This window comes from Bufo bufo, chromosome 2 (assembly GCF_905171765.1).
Source record: "Bufo bufo chromosome 2, aBufBuf1.1, whole genome shotgun sequence".
Lineage (NCBI taxonomy): Eukaryota > Metazoa > Chordata > Amphibia > Anura > Bufonidae > Bufo > Bufo bufo.
In genome coordinates, this window is record NC_053390.1 from 598,361,230 (window position 1) to 598,386,558 (window position 25,329).

Below are 25,329 nucleotides of genomic sequence, written 5' to 3' on the forward strand. Positions count from 1 at the left end.
CAGTATTATATTTATGTAACCCTTAATAAAAGACCACGGCCAATTTCTACCACAATTTGAGTTTGTATTTATTTATTAATATAAGATTTATGTATTATTTATTATATGTATTATAGCTCATATGGCACCATGGCTGCAACAGGCTAAAGCCGAACGTCACATGCTCAATAGATGTACAAGCTATTCTGGCCCCTGGTACATGACATCAGTAATGACATTCCATATCAGACCCAAGGGATGATGGGAGGCGTGTATAGCACGTCAGCAGAAATACAAGTACAAGAAATAGCAGTATCACATGGTCTGTGGCTGAATCTACAAATATAGACACTAACGAAAATGTATGTATATTAGAAGCCATTTTTCTGTTCACATAGCCAAATGAGAGCTTGCTTTTTTATGGTACAAATTGTACTTTGTAATGGCACAACTTAATATCCCATATCATGTAGTGGGAAGCTGAAAATTTCTAAATGGGGTGGAATTGGATAAAAATCACATCATGGTTTTATGGATCCCTTTTTCCAGTGTACCCTATGAAGTAAAACTGGCATGTTAAAGGGTTTCTGTCATCTGAAAAATGGGTATTAAGCTGGCTGACATTAGCAATGTGCTAATGTGAGCTGAACATAACTATATTAGTGCCATCTCACTGCCTGCCGCCGTTATTGAGAAAAACAAACTTGGATAATATGCTAATTAGCCTCTAGGAGCAGGGGGGGCCTTGCCCCTGCTCCTAGAGGCTCCGTTCTCCCACCTCTGGCCACGCCCTGCTACACTAGATTGACAGGGGCAGGCATCTTGGTCTCCTACCTCCGGCCCTATATGCGCCGTTCAGTATTCGGCGCAGGCGCAGTGAGTGAATGGCGCTCGCAGGCTGCCAGCTTCCTCACTGCACCTGCGCCGAATACTGAACGGCGCTATATTTACACTGCAGACAGGGACGGCGGTAGGAGACCAACGCTGCCTGGCCCTGTCAATCTAGTGTAGCAGGGCGTGGCCAGAGGTGGGAGAACGGAGCCTCTAGGAGCAGGGGCAACGCTCCCCCCTGCTCCTAGAGGCTAATCAGCATATTATAAAAGTTAGTTTTTCTCAATAACAGCGGCAGGCAGTGAGATGGCACTAATATAGTTATGTTCAGCACACATTAGCACATCGCTAATGTCAGCCAGCTTAATACCCATTTTTCAGGTGACAGAAACCCTTTAAATTTATTCTGATGGTCAGTACAATTAAAGAGATACTACATTTTTATACATTTAAAAAATAATAAAACGCTGAAAAAAAGTTGCTGGCATTGCCATATTCTATCATCGGTAACTTTTTGTATGAAGCCATGCAAGAGCTCTATTTTTGTTGGGTGATATGTAGTTTTTATAGAAAACTTTTTTGGGTATGTGGACATTTTTTATCCTTTTTATTTTTCTTGGAAGGTGGAGCAATCAAAAAAACTTGATATGGCATTTTAGATAAGTGATATTGCAAAAGGCCTCGCTGGTAAGGTTTGTCTTTTTGCTGATGACACAAAGATATGTAACAGGGTTGATGTTCCTGGAGGGAAACGCCAAATGGAAAAGGATTTAGGAAAACTAGAAGAATGGTCAGAACTCTGGAAACTGAAATTTTATGTAGATAAGTGCAAGATAATGCACCTGGGGCGTAAAAACCCAAGGGCAGAATATAGAATATTTGACACAGTCCTGACCTCAGTATCTGAGGAAAGGGATTTAGGAGTAATTATTTCAGAAGACTTAAAGGTGGGAAGACAATGTAATAGGGCAGCACGAAATGCCAGCAGAATGCTTGGATGTATAGGGAGAGGTATAAGCAGTAGAAAGAGTGAAGTGCTTATGCCGCTGTACAGAACACTGGTGAGACCTCACTTGGAGTATTGTGCGCAGTACTGGAGGCCATATCTCCAGAAGGATATAGATACTCTAGAGAGAGTTCAGAGAAGAGCTACTAAACTAGTACATGGATTGCAGGATAAAACTTACCAGGAAAGGTTAAAGGACCTTAATATGTATAGCTTGGAAGAAAGAAGAGACAGAGGGGATATGATAGAAACTTTTAAATACATAAAGGGAATCAACTCGGTAAAGGAGGAGAGCATATTTAAAAGAAGAAAAACTACCACAAGAGGACACAGTTTTAAATTAGAGGGGCAAAGGTTTAAAAGTAATATAAGGAAGTATTACTTTACTGAGAGAGTAGTGGATGCATGGAATAGCCTTCCTGCAGAAGTGGTAGCTGCAAATACAGTGAAGGGGTTTAAGCATGCATGGGATAGGCATAAGGCCATCCTTCATATAAGATAAGGGCCGGGGGCTATCCATAGTATTCAGTATATTGGGCAGACTAGATGGGCCAAATGGTTCTTATCTGCCGACACATTCTATGTTTCTATGTTTCTATGTTTCTATGTTCCGTTATGCCATTCATCATATGGAATAAATATTTTTAATAGTTCAAGCATTTTTGGACGTAGCTATACCAATTATCTTCATTATTTATTATTTTAATTTGTAAACTTTTCCTTAGTATTATTTTTAGTCCCTCATTAGTTTGCTTATACCATAGACTGCAACCATTTACCATTGCAGTCTATGAGAAAATCACTGAATTCTTATTAAGCTGTAAAACAGGCAGGTCTTAATAGGACCTTTATTATGGCAGGCCTTGGACCCTTCAGAGAGACCCATATCAACCAAGTGGCTCCCGAGAAGTTATTGCAGTGAATTGTTCAGTCAAAGGGAGTATCCTGTTCCCAGTAAATAACTGATCAGATGCTGTGGTTGAATCTGAAGGATTGAAAGTCTGTAATTGGAGTGGTCTCCAATATTGCACTCAGTCGCAGGCTCGGACTGGCCCACAGGGGTACAGGGGAATCCCCCGGTGGGCCCCTGAGCAAGGTGGGCCCCTAGTCTCCCACCCCCTGCACAAGTGGCACATAACACATTAGATTTAGTATACTACATACATATATTCAATGTACAGCACATCAACCCGCTTATGTTCATATAAAAAAAATGTTAGATTATTTATTATATTTGAATGTATCCGTACGGTGGGCCCCCAAAATAAATTTTACTGGTGGTCCCTAGGTACCCCAGTCCGACACTGATCAGTCGGATATGGTGCCAACTCAGTTCCTGAGCGGGTGCCATCTTTATAGACCCAACACATTCATTGGTCACGTGGCCCGGGGCAGCCTCTTCAAACAGCTGACAGGTGGGGGTGCTGGGTGTTGGGCCCCCACCAATCAGGTATTGATAATCTATCCTGAGGATAGGTCATCAATATTAAATACCCCTGCATAGAAACTAATAGGTCATATAGATACTTTTCCAAACATATCCTTCTGACACAGTCAATAACATGGTGTAAAATGACTTTATCTCAAAATAGTGCTTACAGAAACTCCAACTTGTTGCACAAAAAGAAAAGACATTATACAGTAGAAGCTACATCAACATAAAAAGGTAATGTATCTTTAAGGCAGGGTGGATTTTTCCACCAAAAATCCTGTGGCGGGTTTAACTGAAGAAAGGCAAACAGTCACATTTTGTTATGGATTTGCTGCAGTTGTTTTCCTGCAGATTTCACTCCTCACATTGAAAGCAGTGACCCATTAAATTCACCTGCTGGGGATTCTAAAATGCATACAGTAGGTCAATTTCCATGCAGAAAATATTCAAAGTTTGTATGTGAGAACTGTTAAAATCTCAAATGATGGTACTAAATTACACTATTTATTAGCTATTATGTTATAGCGCTCATAGAAACTCATATATAGTACCATATGTAATTAATTCAAAGCTCAGCTGTTTCTGCTGCAGGCCTCTCTTTCCTCCAAATTCTCTAACAGGGAAGTATTACATGCTATATGAGATGTACAGTCGTGGCCAAAAGTTTTGAGAATGACACAAATATTAGTTTTCACAAAGTTTGCTGCTAAACTGCTTTTAGATCTTTGTTTCAGTTGTTTCTGTGATGTAGTGAAATATAATTACACGCACTTCATACGTTTCAAAGGCTTTTATCGACAATTACATGACATTTATGCAAAGAGTCAGTATTTGCAGTGTTGGCCCTTCTTTTTCAGGACCTCTGCAATTCAACTGGGCATGCTCTCAATCAACTTCTGGGCCAATTCCTGACTGATAGCAACCCATTCTTTCATAATCACTTCTTGGAGTTTGTCAGAATTTGTGGGTTTTTGTTTGTCCACCCGCCTCTTGAGGATTGACCACAAGTTCTCAATGGGATTAAGATCTGGGGAGTTTCCAGGCCATGGACCCAAAATGTCAACGTTTTGGTCCCCGAGCCACTTAGTTATCACTTTTGCCTTATGGCACGGTGCTCCATCGTGCTGGAAAATGCATTGTTCTTCACCAAACTGTTGTTGGATTGTTGGAAGAAGTTGTTGTTGGAGGGTGTTTTGGTACCATTCTTTATTCATGGCTGTGTTTTTGGGCAAAATTGTGAGTGAGCCCACTCCCTTGGATGAGAAGCAACCCCACACATGAATGGTCTCAGGATGCTTTACTGTTGGCATGACACAGGACTGATGGTAGCGCTCACCTTTTCTTCTCCGGGCAAGCCTTTTTCCAGATGCCCCAAACAATCGGAAAGAGGCTTCATCGGAGAATATGACTTTGCCCCAGTCCTCAGCAGTCCATTCACCATACTTTCTGCAGAAGATCAATCTGTCCCTGATGTTTTTTTTGGAGAGAAGTGGCTTCTTTGCTGCCCTTCTTGACACCAGACCATCTTCCAAAAGACTTCGCCTCACTGTGCGTGCAGATGCGCTCACACCTGCCTGCTGCCATTCCTGAGCAAGCTGTGCACTGGTGGCACTCCGATCCCGCAGCTGAATCCTCTTTAGGAGACGATCCTGGCGCTTGCTGGACTTTCTTGAACGCCCTGAAGCCTTCTTAACAAGAATTTAACCTCTTTCCTTGAAGTTCTTGATGATCGTATAAATTGTTGATTGAGGTGCAATCTTAGTAGCCAAAATATCCTTGCCAGTGAAGCCATTTTTATGCAACGCAATGATGGCTGCACGCGTTTCTTTGCAGGCCATTTTAACCCAATCAGCCTGACATAATGATCTCCAGCCTTGTGCTCGTCAACATTCTCACCTGAGTTAACAAGACGATTACTGAAATGATCTCAGCAGGTCCTTTAACGACAGCAATGAAATGCAGTGGAAAGTTTTTTTGGGGATTAAGTTAATTTTCATGCCAAAGAAGGACTATGCAATTCATCTGATCACTCTTCATAACATTCTGGAGTATATGCAAATTGCTATTATAAAAACTTAAGCAGCAACTTTTCCAATTTCCAATATTTATGTAATTCTCAAAACTTTTGGCCACGACTGTATAGTGGAGCTGCAACCCGGTCACAGTCACTGTTTCTACAAACCTGTTAGCAAGCAGATGCCCTTATAATAAAAGATCAAATGTATGCATGGTAAAGAAAATTCCCTATAAAAAAAAGAAGAAATATATATATATATATATATATATATATATATATATATATATATATAAAACACTAATATATGCCCCATCTGAAAGTTTCCCTTCAAGCTGAGGGCGGCACCAAGTGCATGGCTTGCTTAAAGAAATAACCTTGTGGAAATTCCTGCATACTTATTTCTTTAGAAACCAGAACTACAAAAAACGTAAATGCTGTTTTGGAGAATGGCTGATCAATAGAGTGAGGTGCACTTTCTTGCTCCCAATAAATTCAGGACAAAGCCTAGCCAAGCATCCAGCTGATACTCTTTAAAACTTGACAAAAGGAAGGACGGGCAGATAAATGAAAGGATTCCCTTTACTTCAGCCACATATTTCACGCTCTCTACAGTGGTTACTTGTTTTAGCTACACTCCTACAGTGCAATAACTCTGTCCAGCCAGCAAATCACACAAGATCTTAATTGTGGAAAGTCTGAAACTTTTACATAATGCTGAGACTGCATCCTTACACGCACATTACATGAGATTTCTGCAACTGGACTGTAGAAGAAGCACTTTTCTGCTACAGAGAATAGTATTAAATGGTTAGCCTCCCCATAAAAACCGCTGCAGTGGGCACGTACCTTAGGGTTCATGCACACGAGTGCCGCCAGTGGGGCCGAAGCTGACAGCTGCAGACACATTCAACTTGAATGGGTCCACGATCTGTCCCCACCACAAAAAATAAAGCATGTTCTATTATTTTTTTTGCCGAGCGAAGGCACAGAACGAAATGCCACGGAAGCGCTCCGTAGTGCTTCCGTGGCCTTCCGCTCCATATCTTCCCGATTGCCAGCATACATTCATGTGCATGAGCCCTTACACTTGAACGTCACTGTACGCGTCACCACCACCGTGAAGTATGCCTGAAAGATCCCTGAAGATCAATAACCCCTTTAAGGCTGCTTCCCAAGTGATCAGGCTGCATGTTGGGTATCTGCCAGTCAGAAATTGCCGGAGAAAACCTTGAAGGGAAGAGAGAAGAGGTTTTGACCACTAATGTTCTCACATACACAATGCTCAACAAGCCCTGTGTACATAATAGAGGCACCTGTAGCACCAGTGTCCCACAATCGGGATTTCATGTTTGGGGGACAAATCATAAAAATAAAAAAATGTAAAAAACATCAAACACCCCCCACTTAGGACTGTTGTCCCCAACAATCATTGTCATAAAGGTTGCCCTTACCTAATTATACTATAATAGACATGTAATACGAATATTAATGGAATAGGATGACAAACAAAAATATAAAAAGTCTAAGTACAGTATATATAATTACCTGAAAAATTAACTAGAATTAAAAAAAACATATTTTTCACTTTTGTTTTTAAAATGTAAACTTAAATACTGTAGAGAAGGAAAAAATATGTCTATGTACAAAATAATAAAATGTGCCGTGGCCGCCGGTGTAACGTTACATTACCCTACTTCATGAGATTTCACTACCTCCTAACTTCCTGTCGCACCGGAAATGACGTGTGGAGGCATTCCTTAGTTTTGACGATCTGCGCATGCGCAAAAGGACAATTTAGGGAAAATCTAACTGCGGAGTTCCGCAGCACACCGGGACACTGCGCACTGCGCCGGAGAGCTGAAGTAGGGAAATATTACGGCCCATTGCGCAAGCGCGGTTAACTCGTGAAAATCCATCCGATCTCCGCGCCTGCGCAGTGTGGGGGTAGGGAAAAATTATGTCCAAGTGCGCAAGCGCCGAGGGTAGTATAAATATCCATTTCGCAAGCGCTGCTAACCCTTTGCTGGAGCTATTCTCATATAGCTCCAGCAAAGGGTTAGCAGCGCTTGCGAAATGGATATTTATACTACCCTCTGCACTTTTTTTCCCTAAGTTAGGAGGTAGGGAAATCTCACGAAGTAGGGTAATGTAACATTACACCGGCCCTGCCCCTTCCCTGACCTTGTCAAGCCCCATTTTCCGGAAAGTGGTGATGCCGGTGGAGAAACAGGACACGCGCAAAAAATGTTTTCATTTTTTTTAAAAGTCACATATGTGAAGTTTGCGACTACTTCACTCCACAAAAGTAGAGTAATGTAATGATAAATCTGGCCATAAGTGTTCAAATTCATCCATCAGACTGCCAGATAAATGTAATTCAACCCCCAGAGAACACGTTTCCACCGCTGTAGAGTACAGTGATTGTGTCTCTACACAATTCCAGCAGGCACATTTGGGGTCATATATGATGTGAAGTATGACACTTTTTGGGGATTTCCGTCTGAATCTGCCACTGTTCCCAGCTTGCGTGGAGCTGAGCGTGGAGTCGGCGGGGAAGGGGATCGGCCGGCCGGTCGTATTTATTATTTTGTACGCCAAATACAGGTGTGACTTAAATCTATGCATCAAGTGCCAGTGGACATGGACTAAGACCGGCGCCTGAATCGCTGGTCTTTGTAAATGTTCCCCCGTTGTGCCTCGTGATCTTAGGCTTGCTTGCAGATGTCTGCACACCTAGAAATATGCTGGACTGTCTGCGATAAGAGACAAGACATGTGAGGCAGAGGAAAACAGTGTAAAGCTGCATCACCTAGAAATATGCTGGACTGTCTGCGATAAGAGACAAGACATGTGAGGCAAAGGAAAACAGTGGGAAGCTGCATTACCTAGAAATATGCTGGACTGTCTGCGATAAGAGACAAGACATGTGAGGCAGAGGACAACAGTGTGAAGCTGCATCACCTAGAAATATGCTGGACTGTCTGCGATAAGAGACAAGACATGTGAGGCAGAGGACAACAGTGTGAAGCTGCATCACCTAGAAATATGCTGGACTGTCTGCGATAAGAGACAAGACATGTGAGGCAGAGGAAAACAGTGTGAAGCTGCATCACCTAGAAATATGCTGGACTGTCTGCGATAAGAGACAAGACATGTGAGGCAGAGGAAAACAGTGTGAAGCTGCATCACCTAGAAATATGCTGGACTGTCTGCGATAAGAGACAAGACATGTGAGGCAGAGGAAAACAGTGTGAAGCTGCATCACCTAGAAATATGCTGGACTGTCTGCGATAAGAGACAAGACATGTGAGGCAGAGGAAAACAGTGTGAAGCTGCATCACCTAGAAATATGCTGGGCCTTCTGCACAAAGTACACACAGACAGGAGAGACAGTTACCGTGAGTCAGGTCAGTTTTATACCTCTTAGGGCTCATGCACACGACCGTCGCCTGCTTTGCGGATCCTCAAAACACAGATACCGGCTGTGAGCGTTCCGTATTTTGCGGAACGTAATGTCCAGGCCATAATAAAACAGTCCTATCCTTGTCTGTAATGCGGACAAGAATAGGACATGTTCTATATTTTTGCGGGTGCCACAGAATGGACATATGGCACATGGTGTGCTGTCCACATCTTTTAGTGAATGGGTCTGCATGCGACCTGCAAAAAATGTGGATTAGATGCGGACCAAAAATACATTCGTGCACGAGGGACTTGCATTCTGCACTCCAGGTCCCTTAGATAAGGCAGAAATAATATCTTTGGTAGCAATCTGGAAAGAATGGAAAGAATATAGAGAAACCAGGAGTGCTGAGCTCGGTGGGGAGGGAAGGTGTGTAAGAGCTGCCAGGAGGGATTTGACAGATGCTAATGTAATCCTGTGATTTACAGGAAATCAGCCACACAGGGGAGACTGATCTGTGTACCCAAGCAGCAACCAGCAAGTCTGACAACAGCAAATTCTTGACTGGTTGTCAGACTAGGGGGTCACATGACACAGCTACCCATATTTAAAGGGTTCGAAATGTATGAATGCAACTAAGCTGGGAAGAAATACTGGTGGTGACTTAGCATCATATGTTGAAAAAAATTGCCAGAGTTCTTTAAAATGTATGGCTTTAAAGGGCCTCTGTCAGCAGATTTGTACCTATAAAAACTGGCTGACCTGTTCCATGTGCACTTGGCAGCTGAAGACATCTGTGTTGGTCCCATGTTCATATGTGTCCTCGCTGCTATGCTTATAAATAAGGGTACTTTCACACTAGCGGCAGGACGGATCCGACAGGCTGTTCACCCTGTCGGATCCGTCCTGCCGCTATTTCGCCGTGCCGCCGGACGCGGAGCTCCAGTGCAGCACGGCAGTGCACAGCGAAAGGCCGCCGGACTAAAAGTACTGCATGTCCGACTTTTTAGTCCGGCGGCCTCTCACCGCGAACTGCCGTGCTGCGCCGGAACTCCGCCCCCGTCCCCATTATAGTCAATGGGGACGGAGCGGCGGTCCGGCGGCACGGCGAAATAGTGGCAGGACGGATCCGACAGGGTGAACAGCCTGTCGGATCCGTCCTGCCACTAGTGTAAAAGTACCCTTAGAGATGCTTGGCTAATCATTTTGTACAAAATTATTTGAGCCCGTCTGCCACACGTCAAGGCGATCTCAGTAAGACGGGAACCTAACACTAAGTTCAACCTGTTAAGTGCCATGACAGCGACTATGAAGTTCAGGGGGTGTAGGTTCCGCATGCATGCTGGACTACAAGTACCAACATGCATGCGGAGCAAACTAAGCTTTATACTCATGCTAATTTAAAATCAGCCTATGAGGCAAACAGGCTGATCAGGAGTGCATGACCAAATAGGAGAGTCAGACAGCCACACCTCCAGCACAAACTGCATGGAAAAAAAGGGGGTCAGTCAGCACATCCCAGTGCGCAGGTGCACGTCGCCATGGCTGAAAACACAACATAGAACAAAACATACAATGCAAAAGCACTCTGCAAATCACTGCTGTGATATTTTCTTAGATGTCCTTTAAAATGTATAGCAGAACACTGCAGCATGCTTCTCACAATGCTGTATGTATGGATTAAAATGCAGTAGAAGAATATAAAACGATAGAGTGCTGTTATACAGATAGTAGAGGAAATTCTCAGGCTATCTTTATCTGCTCCTGATAGAAAAGTGTTGTGGGAAGAGCCTGTGTTAGAGTATTTGGATTTTGGACACAGTCATGCCCCCGGTTGTCAGACATGGCCTCCGTTCCTCATGCTGCTGTATGTGCATGTGACTCTACAACTGTCTAACCTGCCACTCACATGCAGAATTGGTACAACTTCTACATTACACTGCAAAACCAATGTACCAATGTGATTTTCTCTGCACTGTCTATTTCACTCACAAAGCATACCAGTACATTATGTACAGTGAGGAGATTTATCAAAACTGGTGTAAAGGAAAACTGGCCTAGTTGCCCATAGCAACTAATCAGATTGCACTTTTCATTTTCCAAAGGAGCGCTGAAAAATGAAAGGTGGAATCTGATTGGTTGCTATGGGCAACTAGGCCAGTTTTCCTTTACACTAGATCTGGTAAGGGTACTTTCACACTTGCGGCAGGACGGATCCAACATGCTGTTCACCATGTCGGATCCGTCCTGCGGCTATTTCGCCGTGCCCCCGGGCCGCCGCTCCGTCCCCATTGACTATAATGGGGACGGGGGCGGAGCTCCGGCGCAGCACGGCGGTGCACGGCGAAAGCCGCCGGACTAAAATTACTGCATGTCAGGTTTTTTAGTCCGGCGGCTTTCGCCGTGCACTGCCGTGCTGCGCCGGAGCTCCGCCCCCGTCCCCATTATAGTCAATGGGGACGGAGCGGCGGCCCGGGGGACGGCCAAATAGCCGCAGGACGGATCCGACAGGGTGAACAGCATGTCGGATCCGTCCTGCCGCAAGTGTGAAACTAGCCTAACTCTGCCTCACTGTGTACTTTTCTGTACGAACAACATATGTATATCTATAAAAACAGGCCAGAATTTACAATGTTTTGATCTGATGGGTCACTTCTTGATAGCTTCTAGGGATGAGCGAAGTGAGCTTCGGATCCTAGATCTGAAGTCGCTTAACCCAAAACTTAGTTTTAATGCTGTACAGAGATCTGTCTCCGTCCAGTATTAAAATGTATGGGCTCCAGTGAGGCAAATTCGGTGAAAAATTTCAGGATTTAATATTTCAACCATTTTAAAGCTTGTTTCCCAAAGTCGGCTTCAGTACCGACTTTGGGAAACAAGCTTTAAAATGGTTGAAATATTAAATCCTGAAATTTTTCACCGAATTTGCCTCACTGGAGCCCATACATTTTAATACTGGACGGAGACAGATCTCTGTACAGCATTAAAACTAAGTTTTGGGTTAAGCGACTTCAGATCTAGGATCCGAAGCTCACTTCGCTCATCCCTAGAAGCTATCAAGAAGTGACCCATCAGATCAGACATTGTAAATTCTGGCCTGTTTTTATAGATATACATATGTTGTTCGTATAGAAAAGTACACAGTGAGGCAGAGTTAGGCTAGTTTCACACTTGCGGCAGGACGGATCCGACATGCTGTTCACCATGTCGGATCCGTCCTGCGGCTATTTGGCCGTCCCCCGGGCCGCCGCTCCGTCCCCATTGACTAGCCGATTCGGATACCTGTTTTAAAATGGTTTTCCAGTTTAATAATCAAATGCCGAAGTTATTATGAGGTGATAACTCATTTCACCTCACCGGAGCCCATACATTTTAATGCTGTACAGAGATGGATGTCCGTACAGCATGAAAACAAAGTTGTGAGAGAAGCTCATCCCTAATAGCATTCCCTAAAGCATCATCCAAACTCCACCAGCATAAATTAGTGTTATGGTGATTACACACATAAATCTGGCTTACCTCTAAAAAAATTTAAAAAAACTGTATAAGTGCCAACAGTTTTGTTTGGCACTTGTATTTGTTGGCTGTGTTTTTTGTGGTGTTTTTCTGGCATTCTTTGCACAGAGTGACCTAGATTAACTAATGGTAATATATGTACAGGCTACAACAAGGGAGCAGGTGAATCCCCCATGGGCCCCTGAACCAGTTGGGCCCCTAGTCCCCCCACCCCTTCCAGAACAGTCCACTGACTGCACTACACACAGATATTCAGTGTAAGGCATCTCAACCAGCCTATGTGATCATATAAAAAACTGGCTACATTATTTAACAAAGTAAGATGAGGCAGGGTCTCCAGGACGGAACGTCTGAGACACAGGATAGGCATTGGGCTACTACTGAAAAGAAATGTGCGTTGGTGCAGTTTTTGAGATTTGCAGGTAGCTGTACATTGGGACCCAATATTACTTTTACTGGTGGGTCCTAGGCATATCCACCAGAAGGAATAATTAACTATACAGGGGGAGCTCTTAAAGGGGTTATCCCATGACTAATGTAAAAAACGAAAATCGCATAGTACATGCCAATCTGTGTCTAACAAAGCTAGAACCAGCCCTGTACCTCATAAGGATCCAGAGATCTCCCCATTAGGCCTCCTGCACACAAAGGTTTTTTTAACGTTTCTGTTCCGTTTTTTTTGCGTTCCGTATATAGACCGTATACAGAACCATTCATTTCAATGGATCCGCAAAAAGAACGGAAGGCACTCCGTATGCCTTCCGTTTCAGTATTTCTGTTCCGTTCAAACATAGAATATGTCCTATTATTGCCCGCAAATCACGTTCCGTGGCTCTATTTAAGTCAATGGGTCCGCAAAAAAAACAGAATACTTATGGAATGCATCCGTATGTCTTCCGTATCCGTTCCATTTTTCCGTTCCATTTTTCTATTGAAAATTTTATGCCCAGCTCAATTTTTTTATGCACTTACTGTGTAAACATTTTTGTATGCTTCCGTTTCCGATCCGCAAAAAAAGGATCACAAATGGATACCAAACAAAACAGCAAAATGGACCTAAAACGGAAACACTACTTAAACAAAAAACGGAAAAACGGATCCGTTTAAAACTGACCGCAAAACCATACGGTCGTGTGCAGGAGGCCAGGAGGCCTTATGCACACAAACTTTTTTTTTCCTGTTTCTGTTCCGTTTTTTGCGTTCCGCATACGGACCATATACAGAACCATTCATTTCAATGGGTCCGCAAAAAAAAAACGGAATGTACTCCGTATGCATTCTGTTTCCGTATTTCCGTTCAAAGATGGAACATGTCCTATTATTGTCCGCATAACTGACAAAGATAGAACTGTTCTATAAGGCCCCTTTCACACGAGCGAGTTTTCCGCACGGGTGCACTGCGTGACGTGAACGCATAGCACCCACACTGAATCCGAACCCATTCATTTCTATGGGGCTGTGCACACGAGCTGTGATTTTCACGCATCACTTGTGCGTTACATGAAAATCGCTGCATGTTCTATATTCTGTGTTTTTCACGCAACGCAGGCCCAATAGAAGTGAATGGGGCTGCGTGAAAATCGCAATCATCCGCAACCAAGTGCGGATGTGGTGGGATTTTCACGCACGGTTGCTAGGAGACGTTCGGGTCGGGGACCCGATCTTTATTATTTTCCCTTATAACATGGTTATAAGGGAAAATAATAGCATTCCTAATAGAGACTGCATAGTACAATATGGCTGGAAGGGTTAAAAAAAAAAAAAAAAAAATTTAACTCACCTTAATCCACTTGCTCGCGCAGCCCGGCTTCTCTTCTGTCTTCATCTTTGCTGTGCACAGGAAAAGGACCTGTGGTGACGTCACTACGCTCATTACATGGTCCGTCACATGATCCATCACCATGTAAAAGATCGTGTGATGGACCATGAGATGAGCGTAGCGACGTCATCAAAGGTCCTATTCCTCAAAGAAGAAGACAGAAGAGATGCCGGCTGCACGAACAAGTGGATTAAGGTGAGTTAAATTTATTATTTTTTTTTTAACCCCTCCAGCCCTATTGTACTAAGCATTCTGTATTAAGAATGCTATTATTTTCCCTTATAACCATGTTATAAGGGGAAATAATACAGTCTACACAACACCGAACCCAAACCTAAACTTCAATGAAGAAGTTCGGGTCTGGGTACCACATTCAGTTTTTTATCACGCGCGTGCAAAACGCATTGCACCCGCGTGATAAAAACTGAACAACTGAACGCAATTGCAGTCAAAACTGACTGCAATTGGGTACCTACTAGTGCGGGTTTGCCGCAACGCACCCGCAACGCATCCGGACCTTATCCAGACACGCTCGTCTGCAAGGGGCCTTAGGGGCCAGATGTTCTGTTCCACAAAAAACTGAATGCACACGGATGTCATCCGTATTTTTTGCGGATCCGTTTTTTGCGGACCGCAAAAAACTGAAAAAGCCATACGGTCGTGTGAAGGACTGGCAGGTCAGGGGGCGTGTCCTTTCTGTAACCGTCACAGTAGACCAGGCTGGTTGCAGATGTACGTCCAGTGATGTTAAATGGACATTGAAATAGGGAGAAGAACAAACAGCTGATGGCACATACAGATTTTGTTGCAGATTTGCCCCAGATTTAACCCTTTACACTGCGCGCACACACGCTGCAGATTTCGAAATCAAGACTGCAGTTCAATTTACATGTGATGAAATTTTGAAAATCTCATCTACTTACAGTAGCTCTTACTGTACCATCCTTCGGATATGCCGGACAAAAATCTGCGCTGCAAATCCACCCCCAATATGCAGAGCATGCAAGTACCCTAGGTCCTTCCTTTAAATTTCCTATTCCTTTGCAATCCACTCCTGGTTTTGATAAACTGTGACAAAAACTTCGGAGTTTTTCCAACAAGCTGTGTGTGAATCCATCCTAAATCTCCACGTGAACACTCTTACTTAGGGTACGACCACACTGCGGGGTCGTGATGCGGTCATGATGTGATTAGGAACCGCAGCATCTCACTTCCCAATAGAAGTCAATGAGATAACAGGTTTCTGAGATAGACCTGGCACTTTCAAAGTTGTGATCACTGCACCTGATTTCCACAGGGTTGACCACACGTAAAACTGACCGCATGGGGTATACAACTAAGCAGCCTCTTGCGGTATATGTTCCAAATATTTTACCACGTGTCACTATTTGAAGTTAATCAGAATGCTAAAGAACCACAAAAATTCAAAACGATCGCAGACAAAAAAACTTACCCTAAATGCATGATTCCGAATACGCATTCATTCCCTAAGCACATCATGACCACATCACGACCACGCCGCGTGGTCGTACCCTTACATTCACGGGCTCTAAACCTGCACATACCTAGTCGGGCTCTCATCTGAGAAGTGCATAAACTTGTACCCAGACTAGGTCCCCTTCCCTTTTCAACCCCTGCGCAGCCGCATCGTAGCCACGTGCTGTGAATGAAATTGCAGGTTGGGTCTATTCAAGTGAATAGTGCCAGGTGCAGTTCCTTGCACAGCGAGAGGGGGCGTAACATCACTGTGCTAAACTATGGTTGTTTACACTTTACTCTTGGCCACCTGCACTGTGCAAGCGCAACAACTGCTGCTAGATTGCCGAGGCGGCTGAATCCCTTTACGAAAAGCATTAGACAGGGATGTACCAGAAGGAGGAAAATAACAGATGGGAAGCACTTCCACTTAGGCCTCCTGCACACGAACGTGTGCGCCCCTGTGGCAATGCACGAACACCGTCCGTGGTGCAGCCGCAGCGGATCGCGGACCCATTCACTTTAATGGGTCCTCGATCCGGACGTTCCGCAAAAAGATAGGACATGTTCGATCTTTTTGCGGAACGGAAGTACGGGATGAAACCCCACGGAAACACTCCGTAGTGCTTCCGTAGGGTTCCGTTCCATGCTTCCGTTCCGCATCTCCAGATTTGCGGACCCATTGAAGTGAATAGATTCGCATGCGTGATGCGGAATTCACACGCAACGGTGCCCGTGTATTGCGGATCCGCAAATGTGGTCTGCAATACGGCAACGGGACACCTACGGTCGTGTGCAGGAGGCCTTGTACAATTGGTAAGTGGCTTTTGTTCAATTGGGCTAATCAATGAGATGCTAATACCCCCAGTTTGATCCTGGAGTGGGGCAACTGGCCCACTGACTGTACTATGCCACTGTCACTGGTTTTAACAGGGTTCAGGTTTTTAGACCAGTTCTAAAACTATTTACTTGGAATTTTATGTGGCCAATTCTGCAAATTTTGATAAACATGTTACATTTATGACAAATTAGAAGACTATCATTCTGCAGTGTCATACATGAGCTCACGTTTTCCAACCCAAAAAACTATTTTCGCATTGGTTTATAACTTCCAGTATCTGCAGTGTGTATATTGCCCTGCCACTTATCTAAAGAGAAATGCCATCAGCACCAGTGATGGCCAGTTCGCCGTGTTCGCCCGTGAACTGCCTGCTCCCGGTGAACGCATTTGTTTCAGACCGGCTCGCAGCACAGGTAAGGGCTTACCTGTGCCTCGCCGGACTTGTGAGTTAAGATGGCAGCCCGCATGTGTTCGCTGGCGAACATGGCGAACTGGCCATCACTGGTCAGCACTGCTTGGAAACGTTGCAGCTGTTAATACCTATGTAATAAATATGGATCCTGTCATTTGCAACATTTTATATAACAAAACATAACAGTGCCCCTACAGGACTCCACAAGGGTCCCCGGGGGGAATTATCACTGGCTCTATACTGGGACACAAAAGTTTGAATTTTTTTTCAGAACTTCAAAAAGTTTTGACTTTTGCAATTTTTAGAGAAGACATGCCACCTGTCGATAAGGCCTCTTTCACACGTCTGTGTCCATGATGACATCCATGATAAGATGGTCTGTAGTTCACCCGTGAAGATGTCTGTGAAGGATCCGTGTTTGGTCCATGTTTCCGTGTGTCATCTATATTCCACATACACCGCAAGGCTAAAAATTAGTTTCCAGAGCATCTCCTACCAACAGTCCATCCGTGTTGCCTCCATGGTTTTCATAGACCCATAGACTATAGTGTGTGTGAGGGATCCATAATCACGGACAAAAACAGGGCCTGCTTCAGTGGTGTCAGCGCGGACCGACGGTCTGTGGAAAACCGCTGATGTGTGAATACACACCATAAAGTCAATGGATATGTGAGCGGTCCGTGGAGACCACGGACAGCACACAGCCGTGATTCACTGGCATGTGAAAGAGGCCTATATATTTGGCGCATCACACTCCAGCACCATTCGGGTTTAGGGCTCATTCAGACAGCTGTAGTGTTTTGCGGTCCACAAATTGCGGATCCACAAAACACAGATACTGTCTACGCGCGTTCCGCATGTTGCAGACCGCACGTGGCTGGCACTATGATAAAAATGACTATTCTTGTCTATCTTGCACTATCTTTCTTGCGGGGCTACGGATGCGGTGAGCTGTCAGCATCTTTTGCAGCCCCATTGAAATGAATGGGTCCGCACCTGTTCCGTAAAATTGCGGTACGCATGCGGACCCCTTCATATGGTCGTCTGAATGAGCCCTTAGACTGTTGTATGAGACACCAGTCTAAATAAGCCCCCATGCACACGACCGTATGTATACTGTGGCCTGCAAAACACGGATCTGCAAAATATGGATGATGTCTGTGTGATGTCCGTGTTGCATCCGTTTTTATCCGACCCACTGACTTCCACCTGCTTTCCGCATCTGTATGTCCCTTCCACAAACAGACAGAACATTTCCTATTCTTGGCCGCCAAATGCGTTCACGGATCCAAGTCAATGGGTCAGCAAAAATAAAAGGATGCAATACGGACATCAAATGGATGTCATGCGTATTTTGCGGATCTGTATTTTGCACGGTCGTGTGCATAAGGCCTAACCCTTAAGTGCTTCTGCTGTCTTACCTGGTAGGCATGTCTACAACCTCTGCACGCCCTTTTGATAGTAATGATACCACGGCTATTCCTCAATAGTCCAATGACTATTTCTCATTTTTCCTATGTTCAATCGAAAAAAAAAAAAGAAATCAGACGCTATCATTTTCAAATATACTTTTTCAAATATATTTTTGCATAATAATGCTTCGCACCCATGACTGAGATACAGATCCAGTTTCTAAAAATGAGATCTCCATTGCAGGGTGGGTCTTGTGGCGGATGATGCGCTGTACTTATGTCACCATAATGTATAGGGTTGTTTTTGTATTTATGATCCCTGGGCATGACAAAATGATTCATTTTAGACAATCTAAGCACTACTACTCCTAGCATCATCATCATCATCATCATCAGGGCTGCAGATACATTGCAGGAGCCCGGCCCCTGTAAGGGGATCAGCCAATGCATAGCATCTACCTATACACACAATATTTTATCCTACAGATACTAGTCCCTACTACAGCATGACATCAGAAGATATGGCAGTGACATCATTAGCATTCAGGGATTACATTCATTCTAAAGAGAGGTGTAGCTATTCTAGGGGACAAAAGACCAGAGGGGCCCCCTGGCAGCTACATGCCCAGCAGCCAGCAGAATGGAGAACAGGGCTGAGCCCATCAGACAGACCGGTGACATCACCTTCAGCTTCCCAGAATGGCTGTGACATAAAAGCCCAGCCTAAAAGTCACCCTTTTACAGTACACTCCCTAGTAATCCGCTATCAGCTGGCATGGTAATAACGTATCGATGGGCTGTAGGACATCCAGATGGTCGGGATCCTTGTTACTAGGGGTGGACGGGTGCGGTGCATTGATTTTCAATCAGTGGTGTAGACCTGGAGGAGACTGCAGTGCTTTTTTCTATCAGTATGGAATATATATATTTCATGGGAGGAGAAAAGTTTCTTTGGGCACCCGGAGAACCAGCATGGCGAATGCAGTACCCTCACAAAGCTATTAACCTGTTGAGTCCATACGAACGCTATGGCCCAAATGAGCTGGACCGTATAAAATGGCGTAAGTGGTAAAACTGTCCCCCATATTAATGTAGCCATAGCGCCAACATTTCTGTGTTACTTAGACACAGGCGTGGCAAGGCAACCCATTTATCAAAGAGATAGGTCATTTTAATTGGCGCACACTACCCGCCATGTAACCACTGCAGCATGTGGCCTATTCTATAAGTGGCATGTGACCTTCCCACTGATAAGCGGCTGTAGGCTCCAGTTCACACATGGATCATGGACCTGCATCCTGTCAATGATAAGGAAAGTCACTGCCCTAGTCTAGGAGGAGAGGGGTGGCTCCGATACAGATGCTGCCACAGGGCACAGCATTACAGCCAGACATAGCTATGGCATACAATGTTACATTCACCCACCTGGCGCATCCTGGGTGGCATGAGGGGAGACACGCCACCCCCCGGTGTGGAGGCGGCAGAGGTGGGAGAGGCCATGTTCCTGCAGCTCCTGTGCCCTCCCTCCTTCTGTGGCAGGTTTCGGGTGAGAATCCTCGTCAGACCCCTTCTACATAGGCGGGCGGCGGCAGTGCCCGGCAGTCTGCAGTGAGGCGCGGGGGGAGAGTGCTGCTCCTGCTGCTGCTGCTGCTGGGATTATACAGGAGGCTGGGCTGCGGATGAGCTCACCCACTGCTCCACAGCTTCTCTCACTGGCATCGGTGCCAATGTGCACTGGATGGCAACCAATCGGTTTCTGCACTGGGTTCAATCCTCAGAATCCAGCAGATGGTGCTACAACTTTAGGCTTTAAAGGGGTTCTCCAATTTTATGATTTTTGACTATTGGTAGGAGTTGAATGGACTGTTTAGATAGACCTAGGGGTGTAGCCAATCCCCCAAGTGTCCTGGAATGAGCAGATTTGGGGCACTGTCCTTGGTGTCCCTTCTATTTGCACCCATCAGGACTCAGAAGGTCCTAATAATCTTACATATGTGACAGGAGACTGGACCATTGGTGGTGAATTCTTCTGGTTGTGAAGGCTTGGGCTGTCAATCTATAAAGTGGGTGTGGGGTGCTGGAGGGGTTTGGTGGTTACTAGGGTCCGTCTGTCACTGTATGGGGTCCTCTCCGTGATATTGTACAGGTACTTGGAGGCCCTGTAAATGGTGCGCCAATAGGTGTCCGGCAGTAGGAACCCTATAGCAAAAATTAAAAGGTGCCCCTTACTGTACATCAAGGCTCAGATCTTGTCCTACTCACTCCTTTCCTATTTCCTAGGAGTGAATGGAGGCATTATGTTCTGCCCCCTCAAATGCTGATAGTGCTGTGATTGGTGATGGAGCATAGGAGAGGGCTATATGTTTGTCCTGGCTGGCCAGCCTCTGACTCTGCTCGCAAGCAAGGACTTTTCTTTCTTTTTTTGCTTTTAAGATGTTTGACCCATAGGTGTGCGCAGCCTATTGCATTAGGGTGTGCACCCTAAAACACAAACACACACACACACACACACACCGTGCGCGTGTATGTATGTATGTGTATATATATATATATTATATACTGTATATCACTATCTACAAGAGGATGATATACGGTATAACATCTTTTTGTATATAGTGGACCACGCTGATGATATAACCTGGGTAACTCCTGTAGGGCTGGCTCCAGGTTCATGTGGGCCCTTGGGCGATAAAGCCTCAGTGGGCCCCCTTGTGGCATTTTGCACAACACACGAGGCAATAAAACTGCATTTTATGACCAATTTGTGCAGAAATCCATATCATTCCAAAGGGTTCACATACTTTTTCTTGCAACTGTAAGGTCCATGATCCATGAAATACAGTATATGCCTCAGATCAGCCATCAGACCTCAGATGAGCCCACTCAGCCCCCATCAGACCCCCAATTAGCTCTCTCAGCCCCCATCAGACTTCAGATCAGCCCACAGACCCCCATCAGACCTCAGATCAGCCCAAAGACCCCCACTCAGCCCCCATCAGACATCAGATCAGCCCACAGACCCCCATTCAGCCCCTATCAGACTTCAGATCAGCCCAAAGACCCCCACTCAGCCCCAATCAGAACTCAGATCAGCCCACATACCCCCACTCAGCCCCCATCAGACCTCAGATAACCCAAAGACCCCCATAAGGCCTCAGATCAGCCCAAAGACCCCCACTCAGCCCCCATCGGACCTCAGATCAGCGGCAGCCCATAGAGTGACCGCCTACATACTTACCTGTTCTGCGCTGCGGCTCCTCTTCCTCTCTGGCAGCAATCGTGCTCCCGTCTTCCCAGCTAGCGCTGCACTGTCACCTGACAGCGTCATAGTGCGTGCACTACGTCCTGACGCTGTACGCGCTCAGGACAGTGAAGCACCAGCAGGGGAGGGTAAGTATTAAAGGGGCGGCGCAGAAACTAGTGGGCCACCTGAAGAGGACTGGCCTGGATTAGGGTGTGCCCAGGCATACCCCCTGCACACACCTATGGTTTAACCCCTTTCGGCTCATCCTCACTTGGCTGTTTTCATATTTCCCATAATGTTGTATGGAAGGGCAATGCACATGCTTCTTACCATGGACTTGGTAGTGATTGGTGGAGGTCCCAGTGGTGGTGATAAATATTGTTAGTGGGAATACACCTTTAAATCACATTTAGTATTATATTATTATGGACTATTTTATAACAGCTTTGAGGTTTAAAGAACATCTGTCAGTAGATTTGTACTATGAAACTGGCTGAATTGTTACATGTGCACTTGGCAGCTGAAGGCATATGTGTGGGTCCCATGTTCATATGTGTCCACATTGCTGAGAAAAATTATATTTTAATATATGCAAATGAGCCTCTAGGAGCAATGAGGGCGTTTCCACTACACCTAGAGGGTCTGCTCTCTCTGCAAGTGCCGCGCCTTCTGTCAGGACCAGGCCGTGCAAACATGATCACTAGAGATGGCCCGAATAGTTCGCCGGCGAATAGTTCCCGGCGAACATAGCTTGTTCGCGTTCGCCGCGGCGGGCGAACATATGCGATGTTCGGTCCGCCCCCTATACATCATCATTGAGTAAACTTTGACCCTGTACCTCACAGTCAGCAGACACATTCCAGCCAATCAGCAGCAGACCCTCCCTCCCAGACCCTCCCACCTCCTGGACAGCATCCATTTTAGATTCATTCGGAAGCTGCAGTGTCAGTGAGAGGAGGGAGAGTGTAGCTGCTGCTGATTCAATAGGGAAAGCGTTAGCTAGGGCAGTGTTCTGTGTCCACAGACTCATCTGCTGTCAGGACAGTGTCCTGATAGCACCCCAAAAAGCCCTTTTCAGGGCTAGTACATCAGTCTGCTTTTTTTATTTTATTTTATATATACATATATTGCAGTTGCCTGCCCGTGTGTGAGAGGCTGCAGGCTCAGTCACAGACAGTACTGTGTGCACACCATTCATACAGGGTGTGACAGAAAATACCTTGCAGATAAAAAAAATAATATTTATTCTTTTTCTGTGATATAATCACATTTGCAAGCCAGTGTGTGTCAGGCCCACACAGACTGTATTGTGGCTAGTGGCTAGGCCTCCACTCATACCGTTACAGGGTGTCACTCACTCACAAATACCTCGCAGATAAAATAAAATTCTATTTAATCTTTTTCTGTGATATAATCACATTTGCAAGCCAGTGTGTGTCAGGCCCACACAGACTGTATTGTGGCCACTGGCTAGGCCTCCACTCATACCGTTACAGGGTGTCACTCACGGGTGTGACAGTAAATTGCACGGCGCAGACGCAGCGACCGTGGCGTGGATTTAAACAAAGGGGAGGGAGCCAGCGTTTTTTTAACCATCTCCCCGTTCGAAAAATCAATTTAATAAATGGACTCCAGATTGGGGACGTAACAGGGATTAAACTGATGAGAAGAGAGAACTACAGAAAATACCAATTATATCGGGTGTGAGAGTAAATTGCACGGCGCAGACGCAGTGACCATGGTGTGGATTCAAACAAAGGGGAGGGAGCCAGCGTTTTTTTTAACCATCTCCCCGTTCAAAAAATCCATTTAATAAATGGATCCCAGATTGGGGACCATACAGAGATTAAACTGATGAGAATAGTACTACACGGGTGTGACAGTAAATTGCACGGCGCAGACGCAGTGACCGTGGCGTGGATTCAAACAAAGGGAAGGGAGCCAGCGTTTTTTTAACCATTTCCCCATTTGAAAAATCAATTCAATTCACCTTTCGGGGACCCTTGGTGTTGTACATGGCTGGGTGGAGGAAGAAACCTTCAATGACATCAACGGGACATGGCTAGCTTGGTATCCAACCTTGTGCAAATGGGAAGTTTGCGGTTGGGCAAATGGACTGTTTGCGGTTGTTTGCAGTGCATTAAAAGGGGAGTTTGGTCTGTCAATGTCTGTGAAGCGGGCGTAACCCTTACACTACCTGATCGATACAACATCATACCTGATCGTATACACACACTTGATGTTTTAAACCACGTTGTTCAAAAAAAATTTGGATTGTTAGGTGATTTATGCCCTTTATGAATTAAAATACAACTCTGCGTCAACTATGTAATTTTCCATGGGAGTTTTGCCATGGATCCCCCTCCGGCATGCCACAGTCCAGGTGTTAGTCCCCTTGAAACAACTTTTCCATCACTACTGTGGCTATAAAGAGTCCCTGTGGGTTTTAAAATTCGCCTGCCTATTGAAGTCTATGGCGGTTCGCCCGTTCGCGAACATTTGCAGAAATTCGCGTTCACTGTTCGCGAACGGAAAATTTTATGTTCGCGACATCTCTAATGCTTACACCTGGCCCTGTCAATCAAAGAGGAGAGGGTGGCACAGTTGCTCCTACAGGCTAATTTGCATATATATATGTCGCATGTCATCACGACACACACAACAATAATAATCGTTATTTATATAACACCAACATATTTCGCAGTGCTTTTCAAGAGTTCAAACCCAGTCATAAATAACATAGCAACAGACAGGTCAATAATTAGAACAAGAGGAATGAGGGCCCTACTCGCAAGAGCTTACAATCTATGATACAAAAACCGCAGCGTGCTGTAGTTTTATTCCGGCCGCCTCTCAGCCTGTTTTAGTGAATGGGACCGGAGCGGACTTCTGACGGCCTGGTAGACTTGCAGTAGCTTGGAAAATCACTACTGCAAGTGTGAAAGTAGCCTAACAAGGAGCTTAACGGCAAAATTCACAACAGGTGTTTGATCCATGAATCGCCCAGTAAATTTCCTGGTTCAATTACAATTGATATTTAAACAGTCCTCCTCATCATGCTGTTCACATTTTGACATCATGAGACCAAGACGAAACCTAACAATTGATCAACAGTATCTCGCCATTGCGAAGCTTCAAGCAGGATGTTCTCAGATGGAAGTGGCCACTGAGCTTAGAGTGTCACAGAGTGTCATCAGCAGGTTGCACCAGAGAGACTGGAAGAGTCACAGAAAGGCATAGAAGTGGACGTCCTTTGGTCACATCCCACACTGATGACCACTTCATTGTGCACAATGCCCTGCGGAACCGGATGATGAATGGCACACAACTCCAGGCACATTTAAGGGAGGTAAGAGGCACCTAAGTGTCATGTCAAAGCATTGGAAACCATTTACATGGTGGTCTGGTCTGCGTGCTAGATGACCTGCAGAGGTACGTGACCACACCATCAGGCACATGCGTCATTGTCTTGCCATCTACACTGGATGAGAGACCAGTGGGCCGCAGTGCTGTTCGCTGATGAAAGTCGATTCATGCTGAGCAGAAATGATGGCCGCTAACGATGTTGGAGACGTCAAGGAGAGCGCTATGCATCAGCCACTGTTTGCCTTTGGTGGTGGTGGTGGTGTTACAGTGTGGGCAGATGTCTAGTCAGTACAGAACTGCCCTGCACTTTGTGAATGGTACAGTGACAAGCCCACACTATTCAAATAACATCATTAATCCAGTCATTGTGCCTCTGCATGAACAAGACAGGCCTAATTCCATCTTCATGGACGACAATGCGCCAGCTCATCGAGGTCACATCATTAGGGAAGGGCTGCTGGAGACTGGGGTACCTTAAATGGAGTGGCCTGCACTTTCTCCAGAGCTGAATTCCATTGAAAACATATGGGATCAGCTGAGTCACCATGTAGAGGCTTGTAACTTTGTACCCCAGA

General features: G+C 45.2%; 1 protein-coding gene and 1 long non-coding RNA gene across 2 annotated transcripts in view; both read right to left on the reverse strand.

The window, feature by feature from the left end:
- The window catches only part of ANK2 (ankyrin 2), a 536,395-nt gene extending 516,573 nt beyond the window's left edge, over nt 1-19,822 (reverse strand). The window contains exon 1 of the mRNA XM_040418305.1: nt 19,570-19,822. Within this exon, the coding sequence (XP_040274239.1) occupies nt 19,570-19,644 (75 nt within the window). The 5' untranslated portion in view covers nt 19,645-19,822. The remainder of the gene's footprint in view (nt 1-19,569) is intronic.
- On the reverse strand, nt 10,797-12,815 carry LOC120989905. Its single transcript, XR_005776340.1, has 3 exons — nt 12,681-12,815; nt 12,415-12,417; nt 10,797-10,810 (listed from the first exon to the last, which is right to left on the reverse strand). It is a non-coding gene; the product is annotated as an uncharacterized LOC120989905 (long non-coding RNA).
- Nucleotides 19,823-25,329: the final 5,507 nt, after the last annotated feature.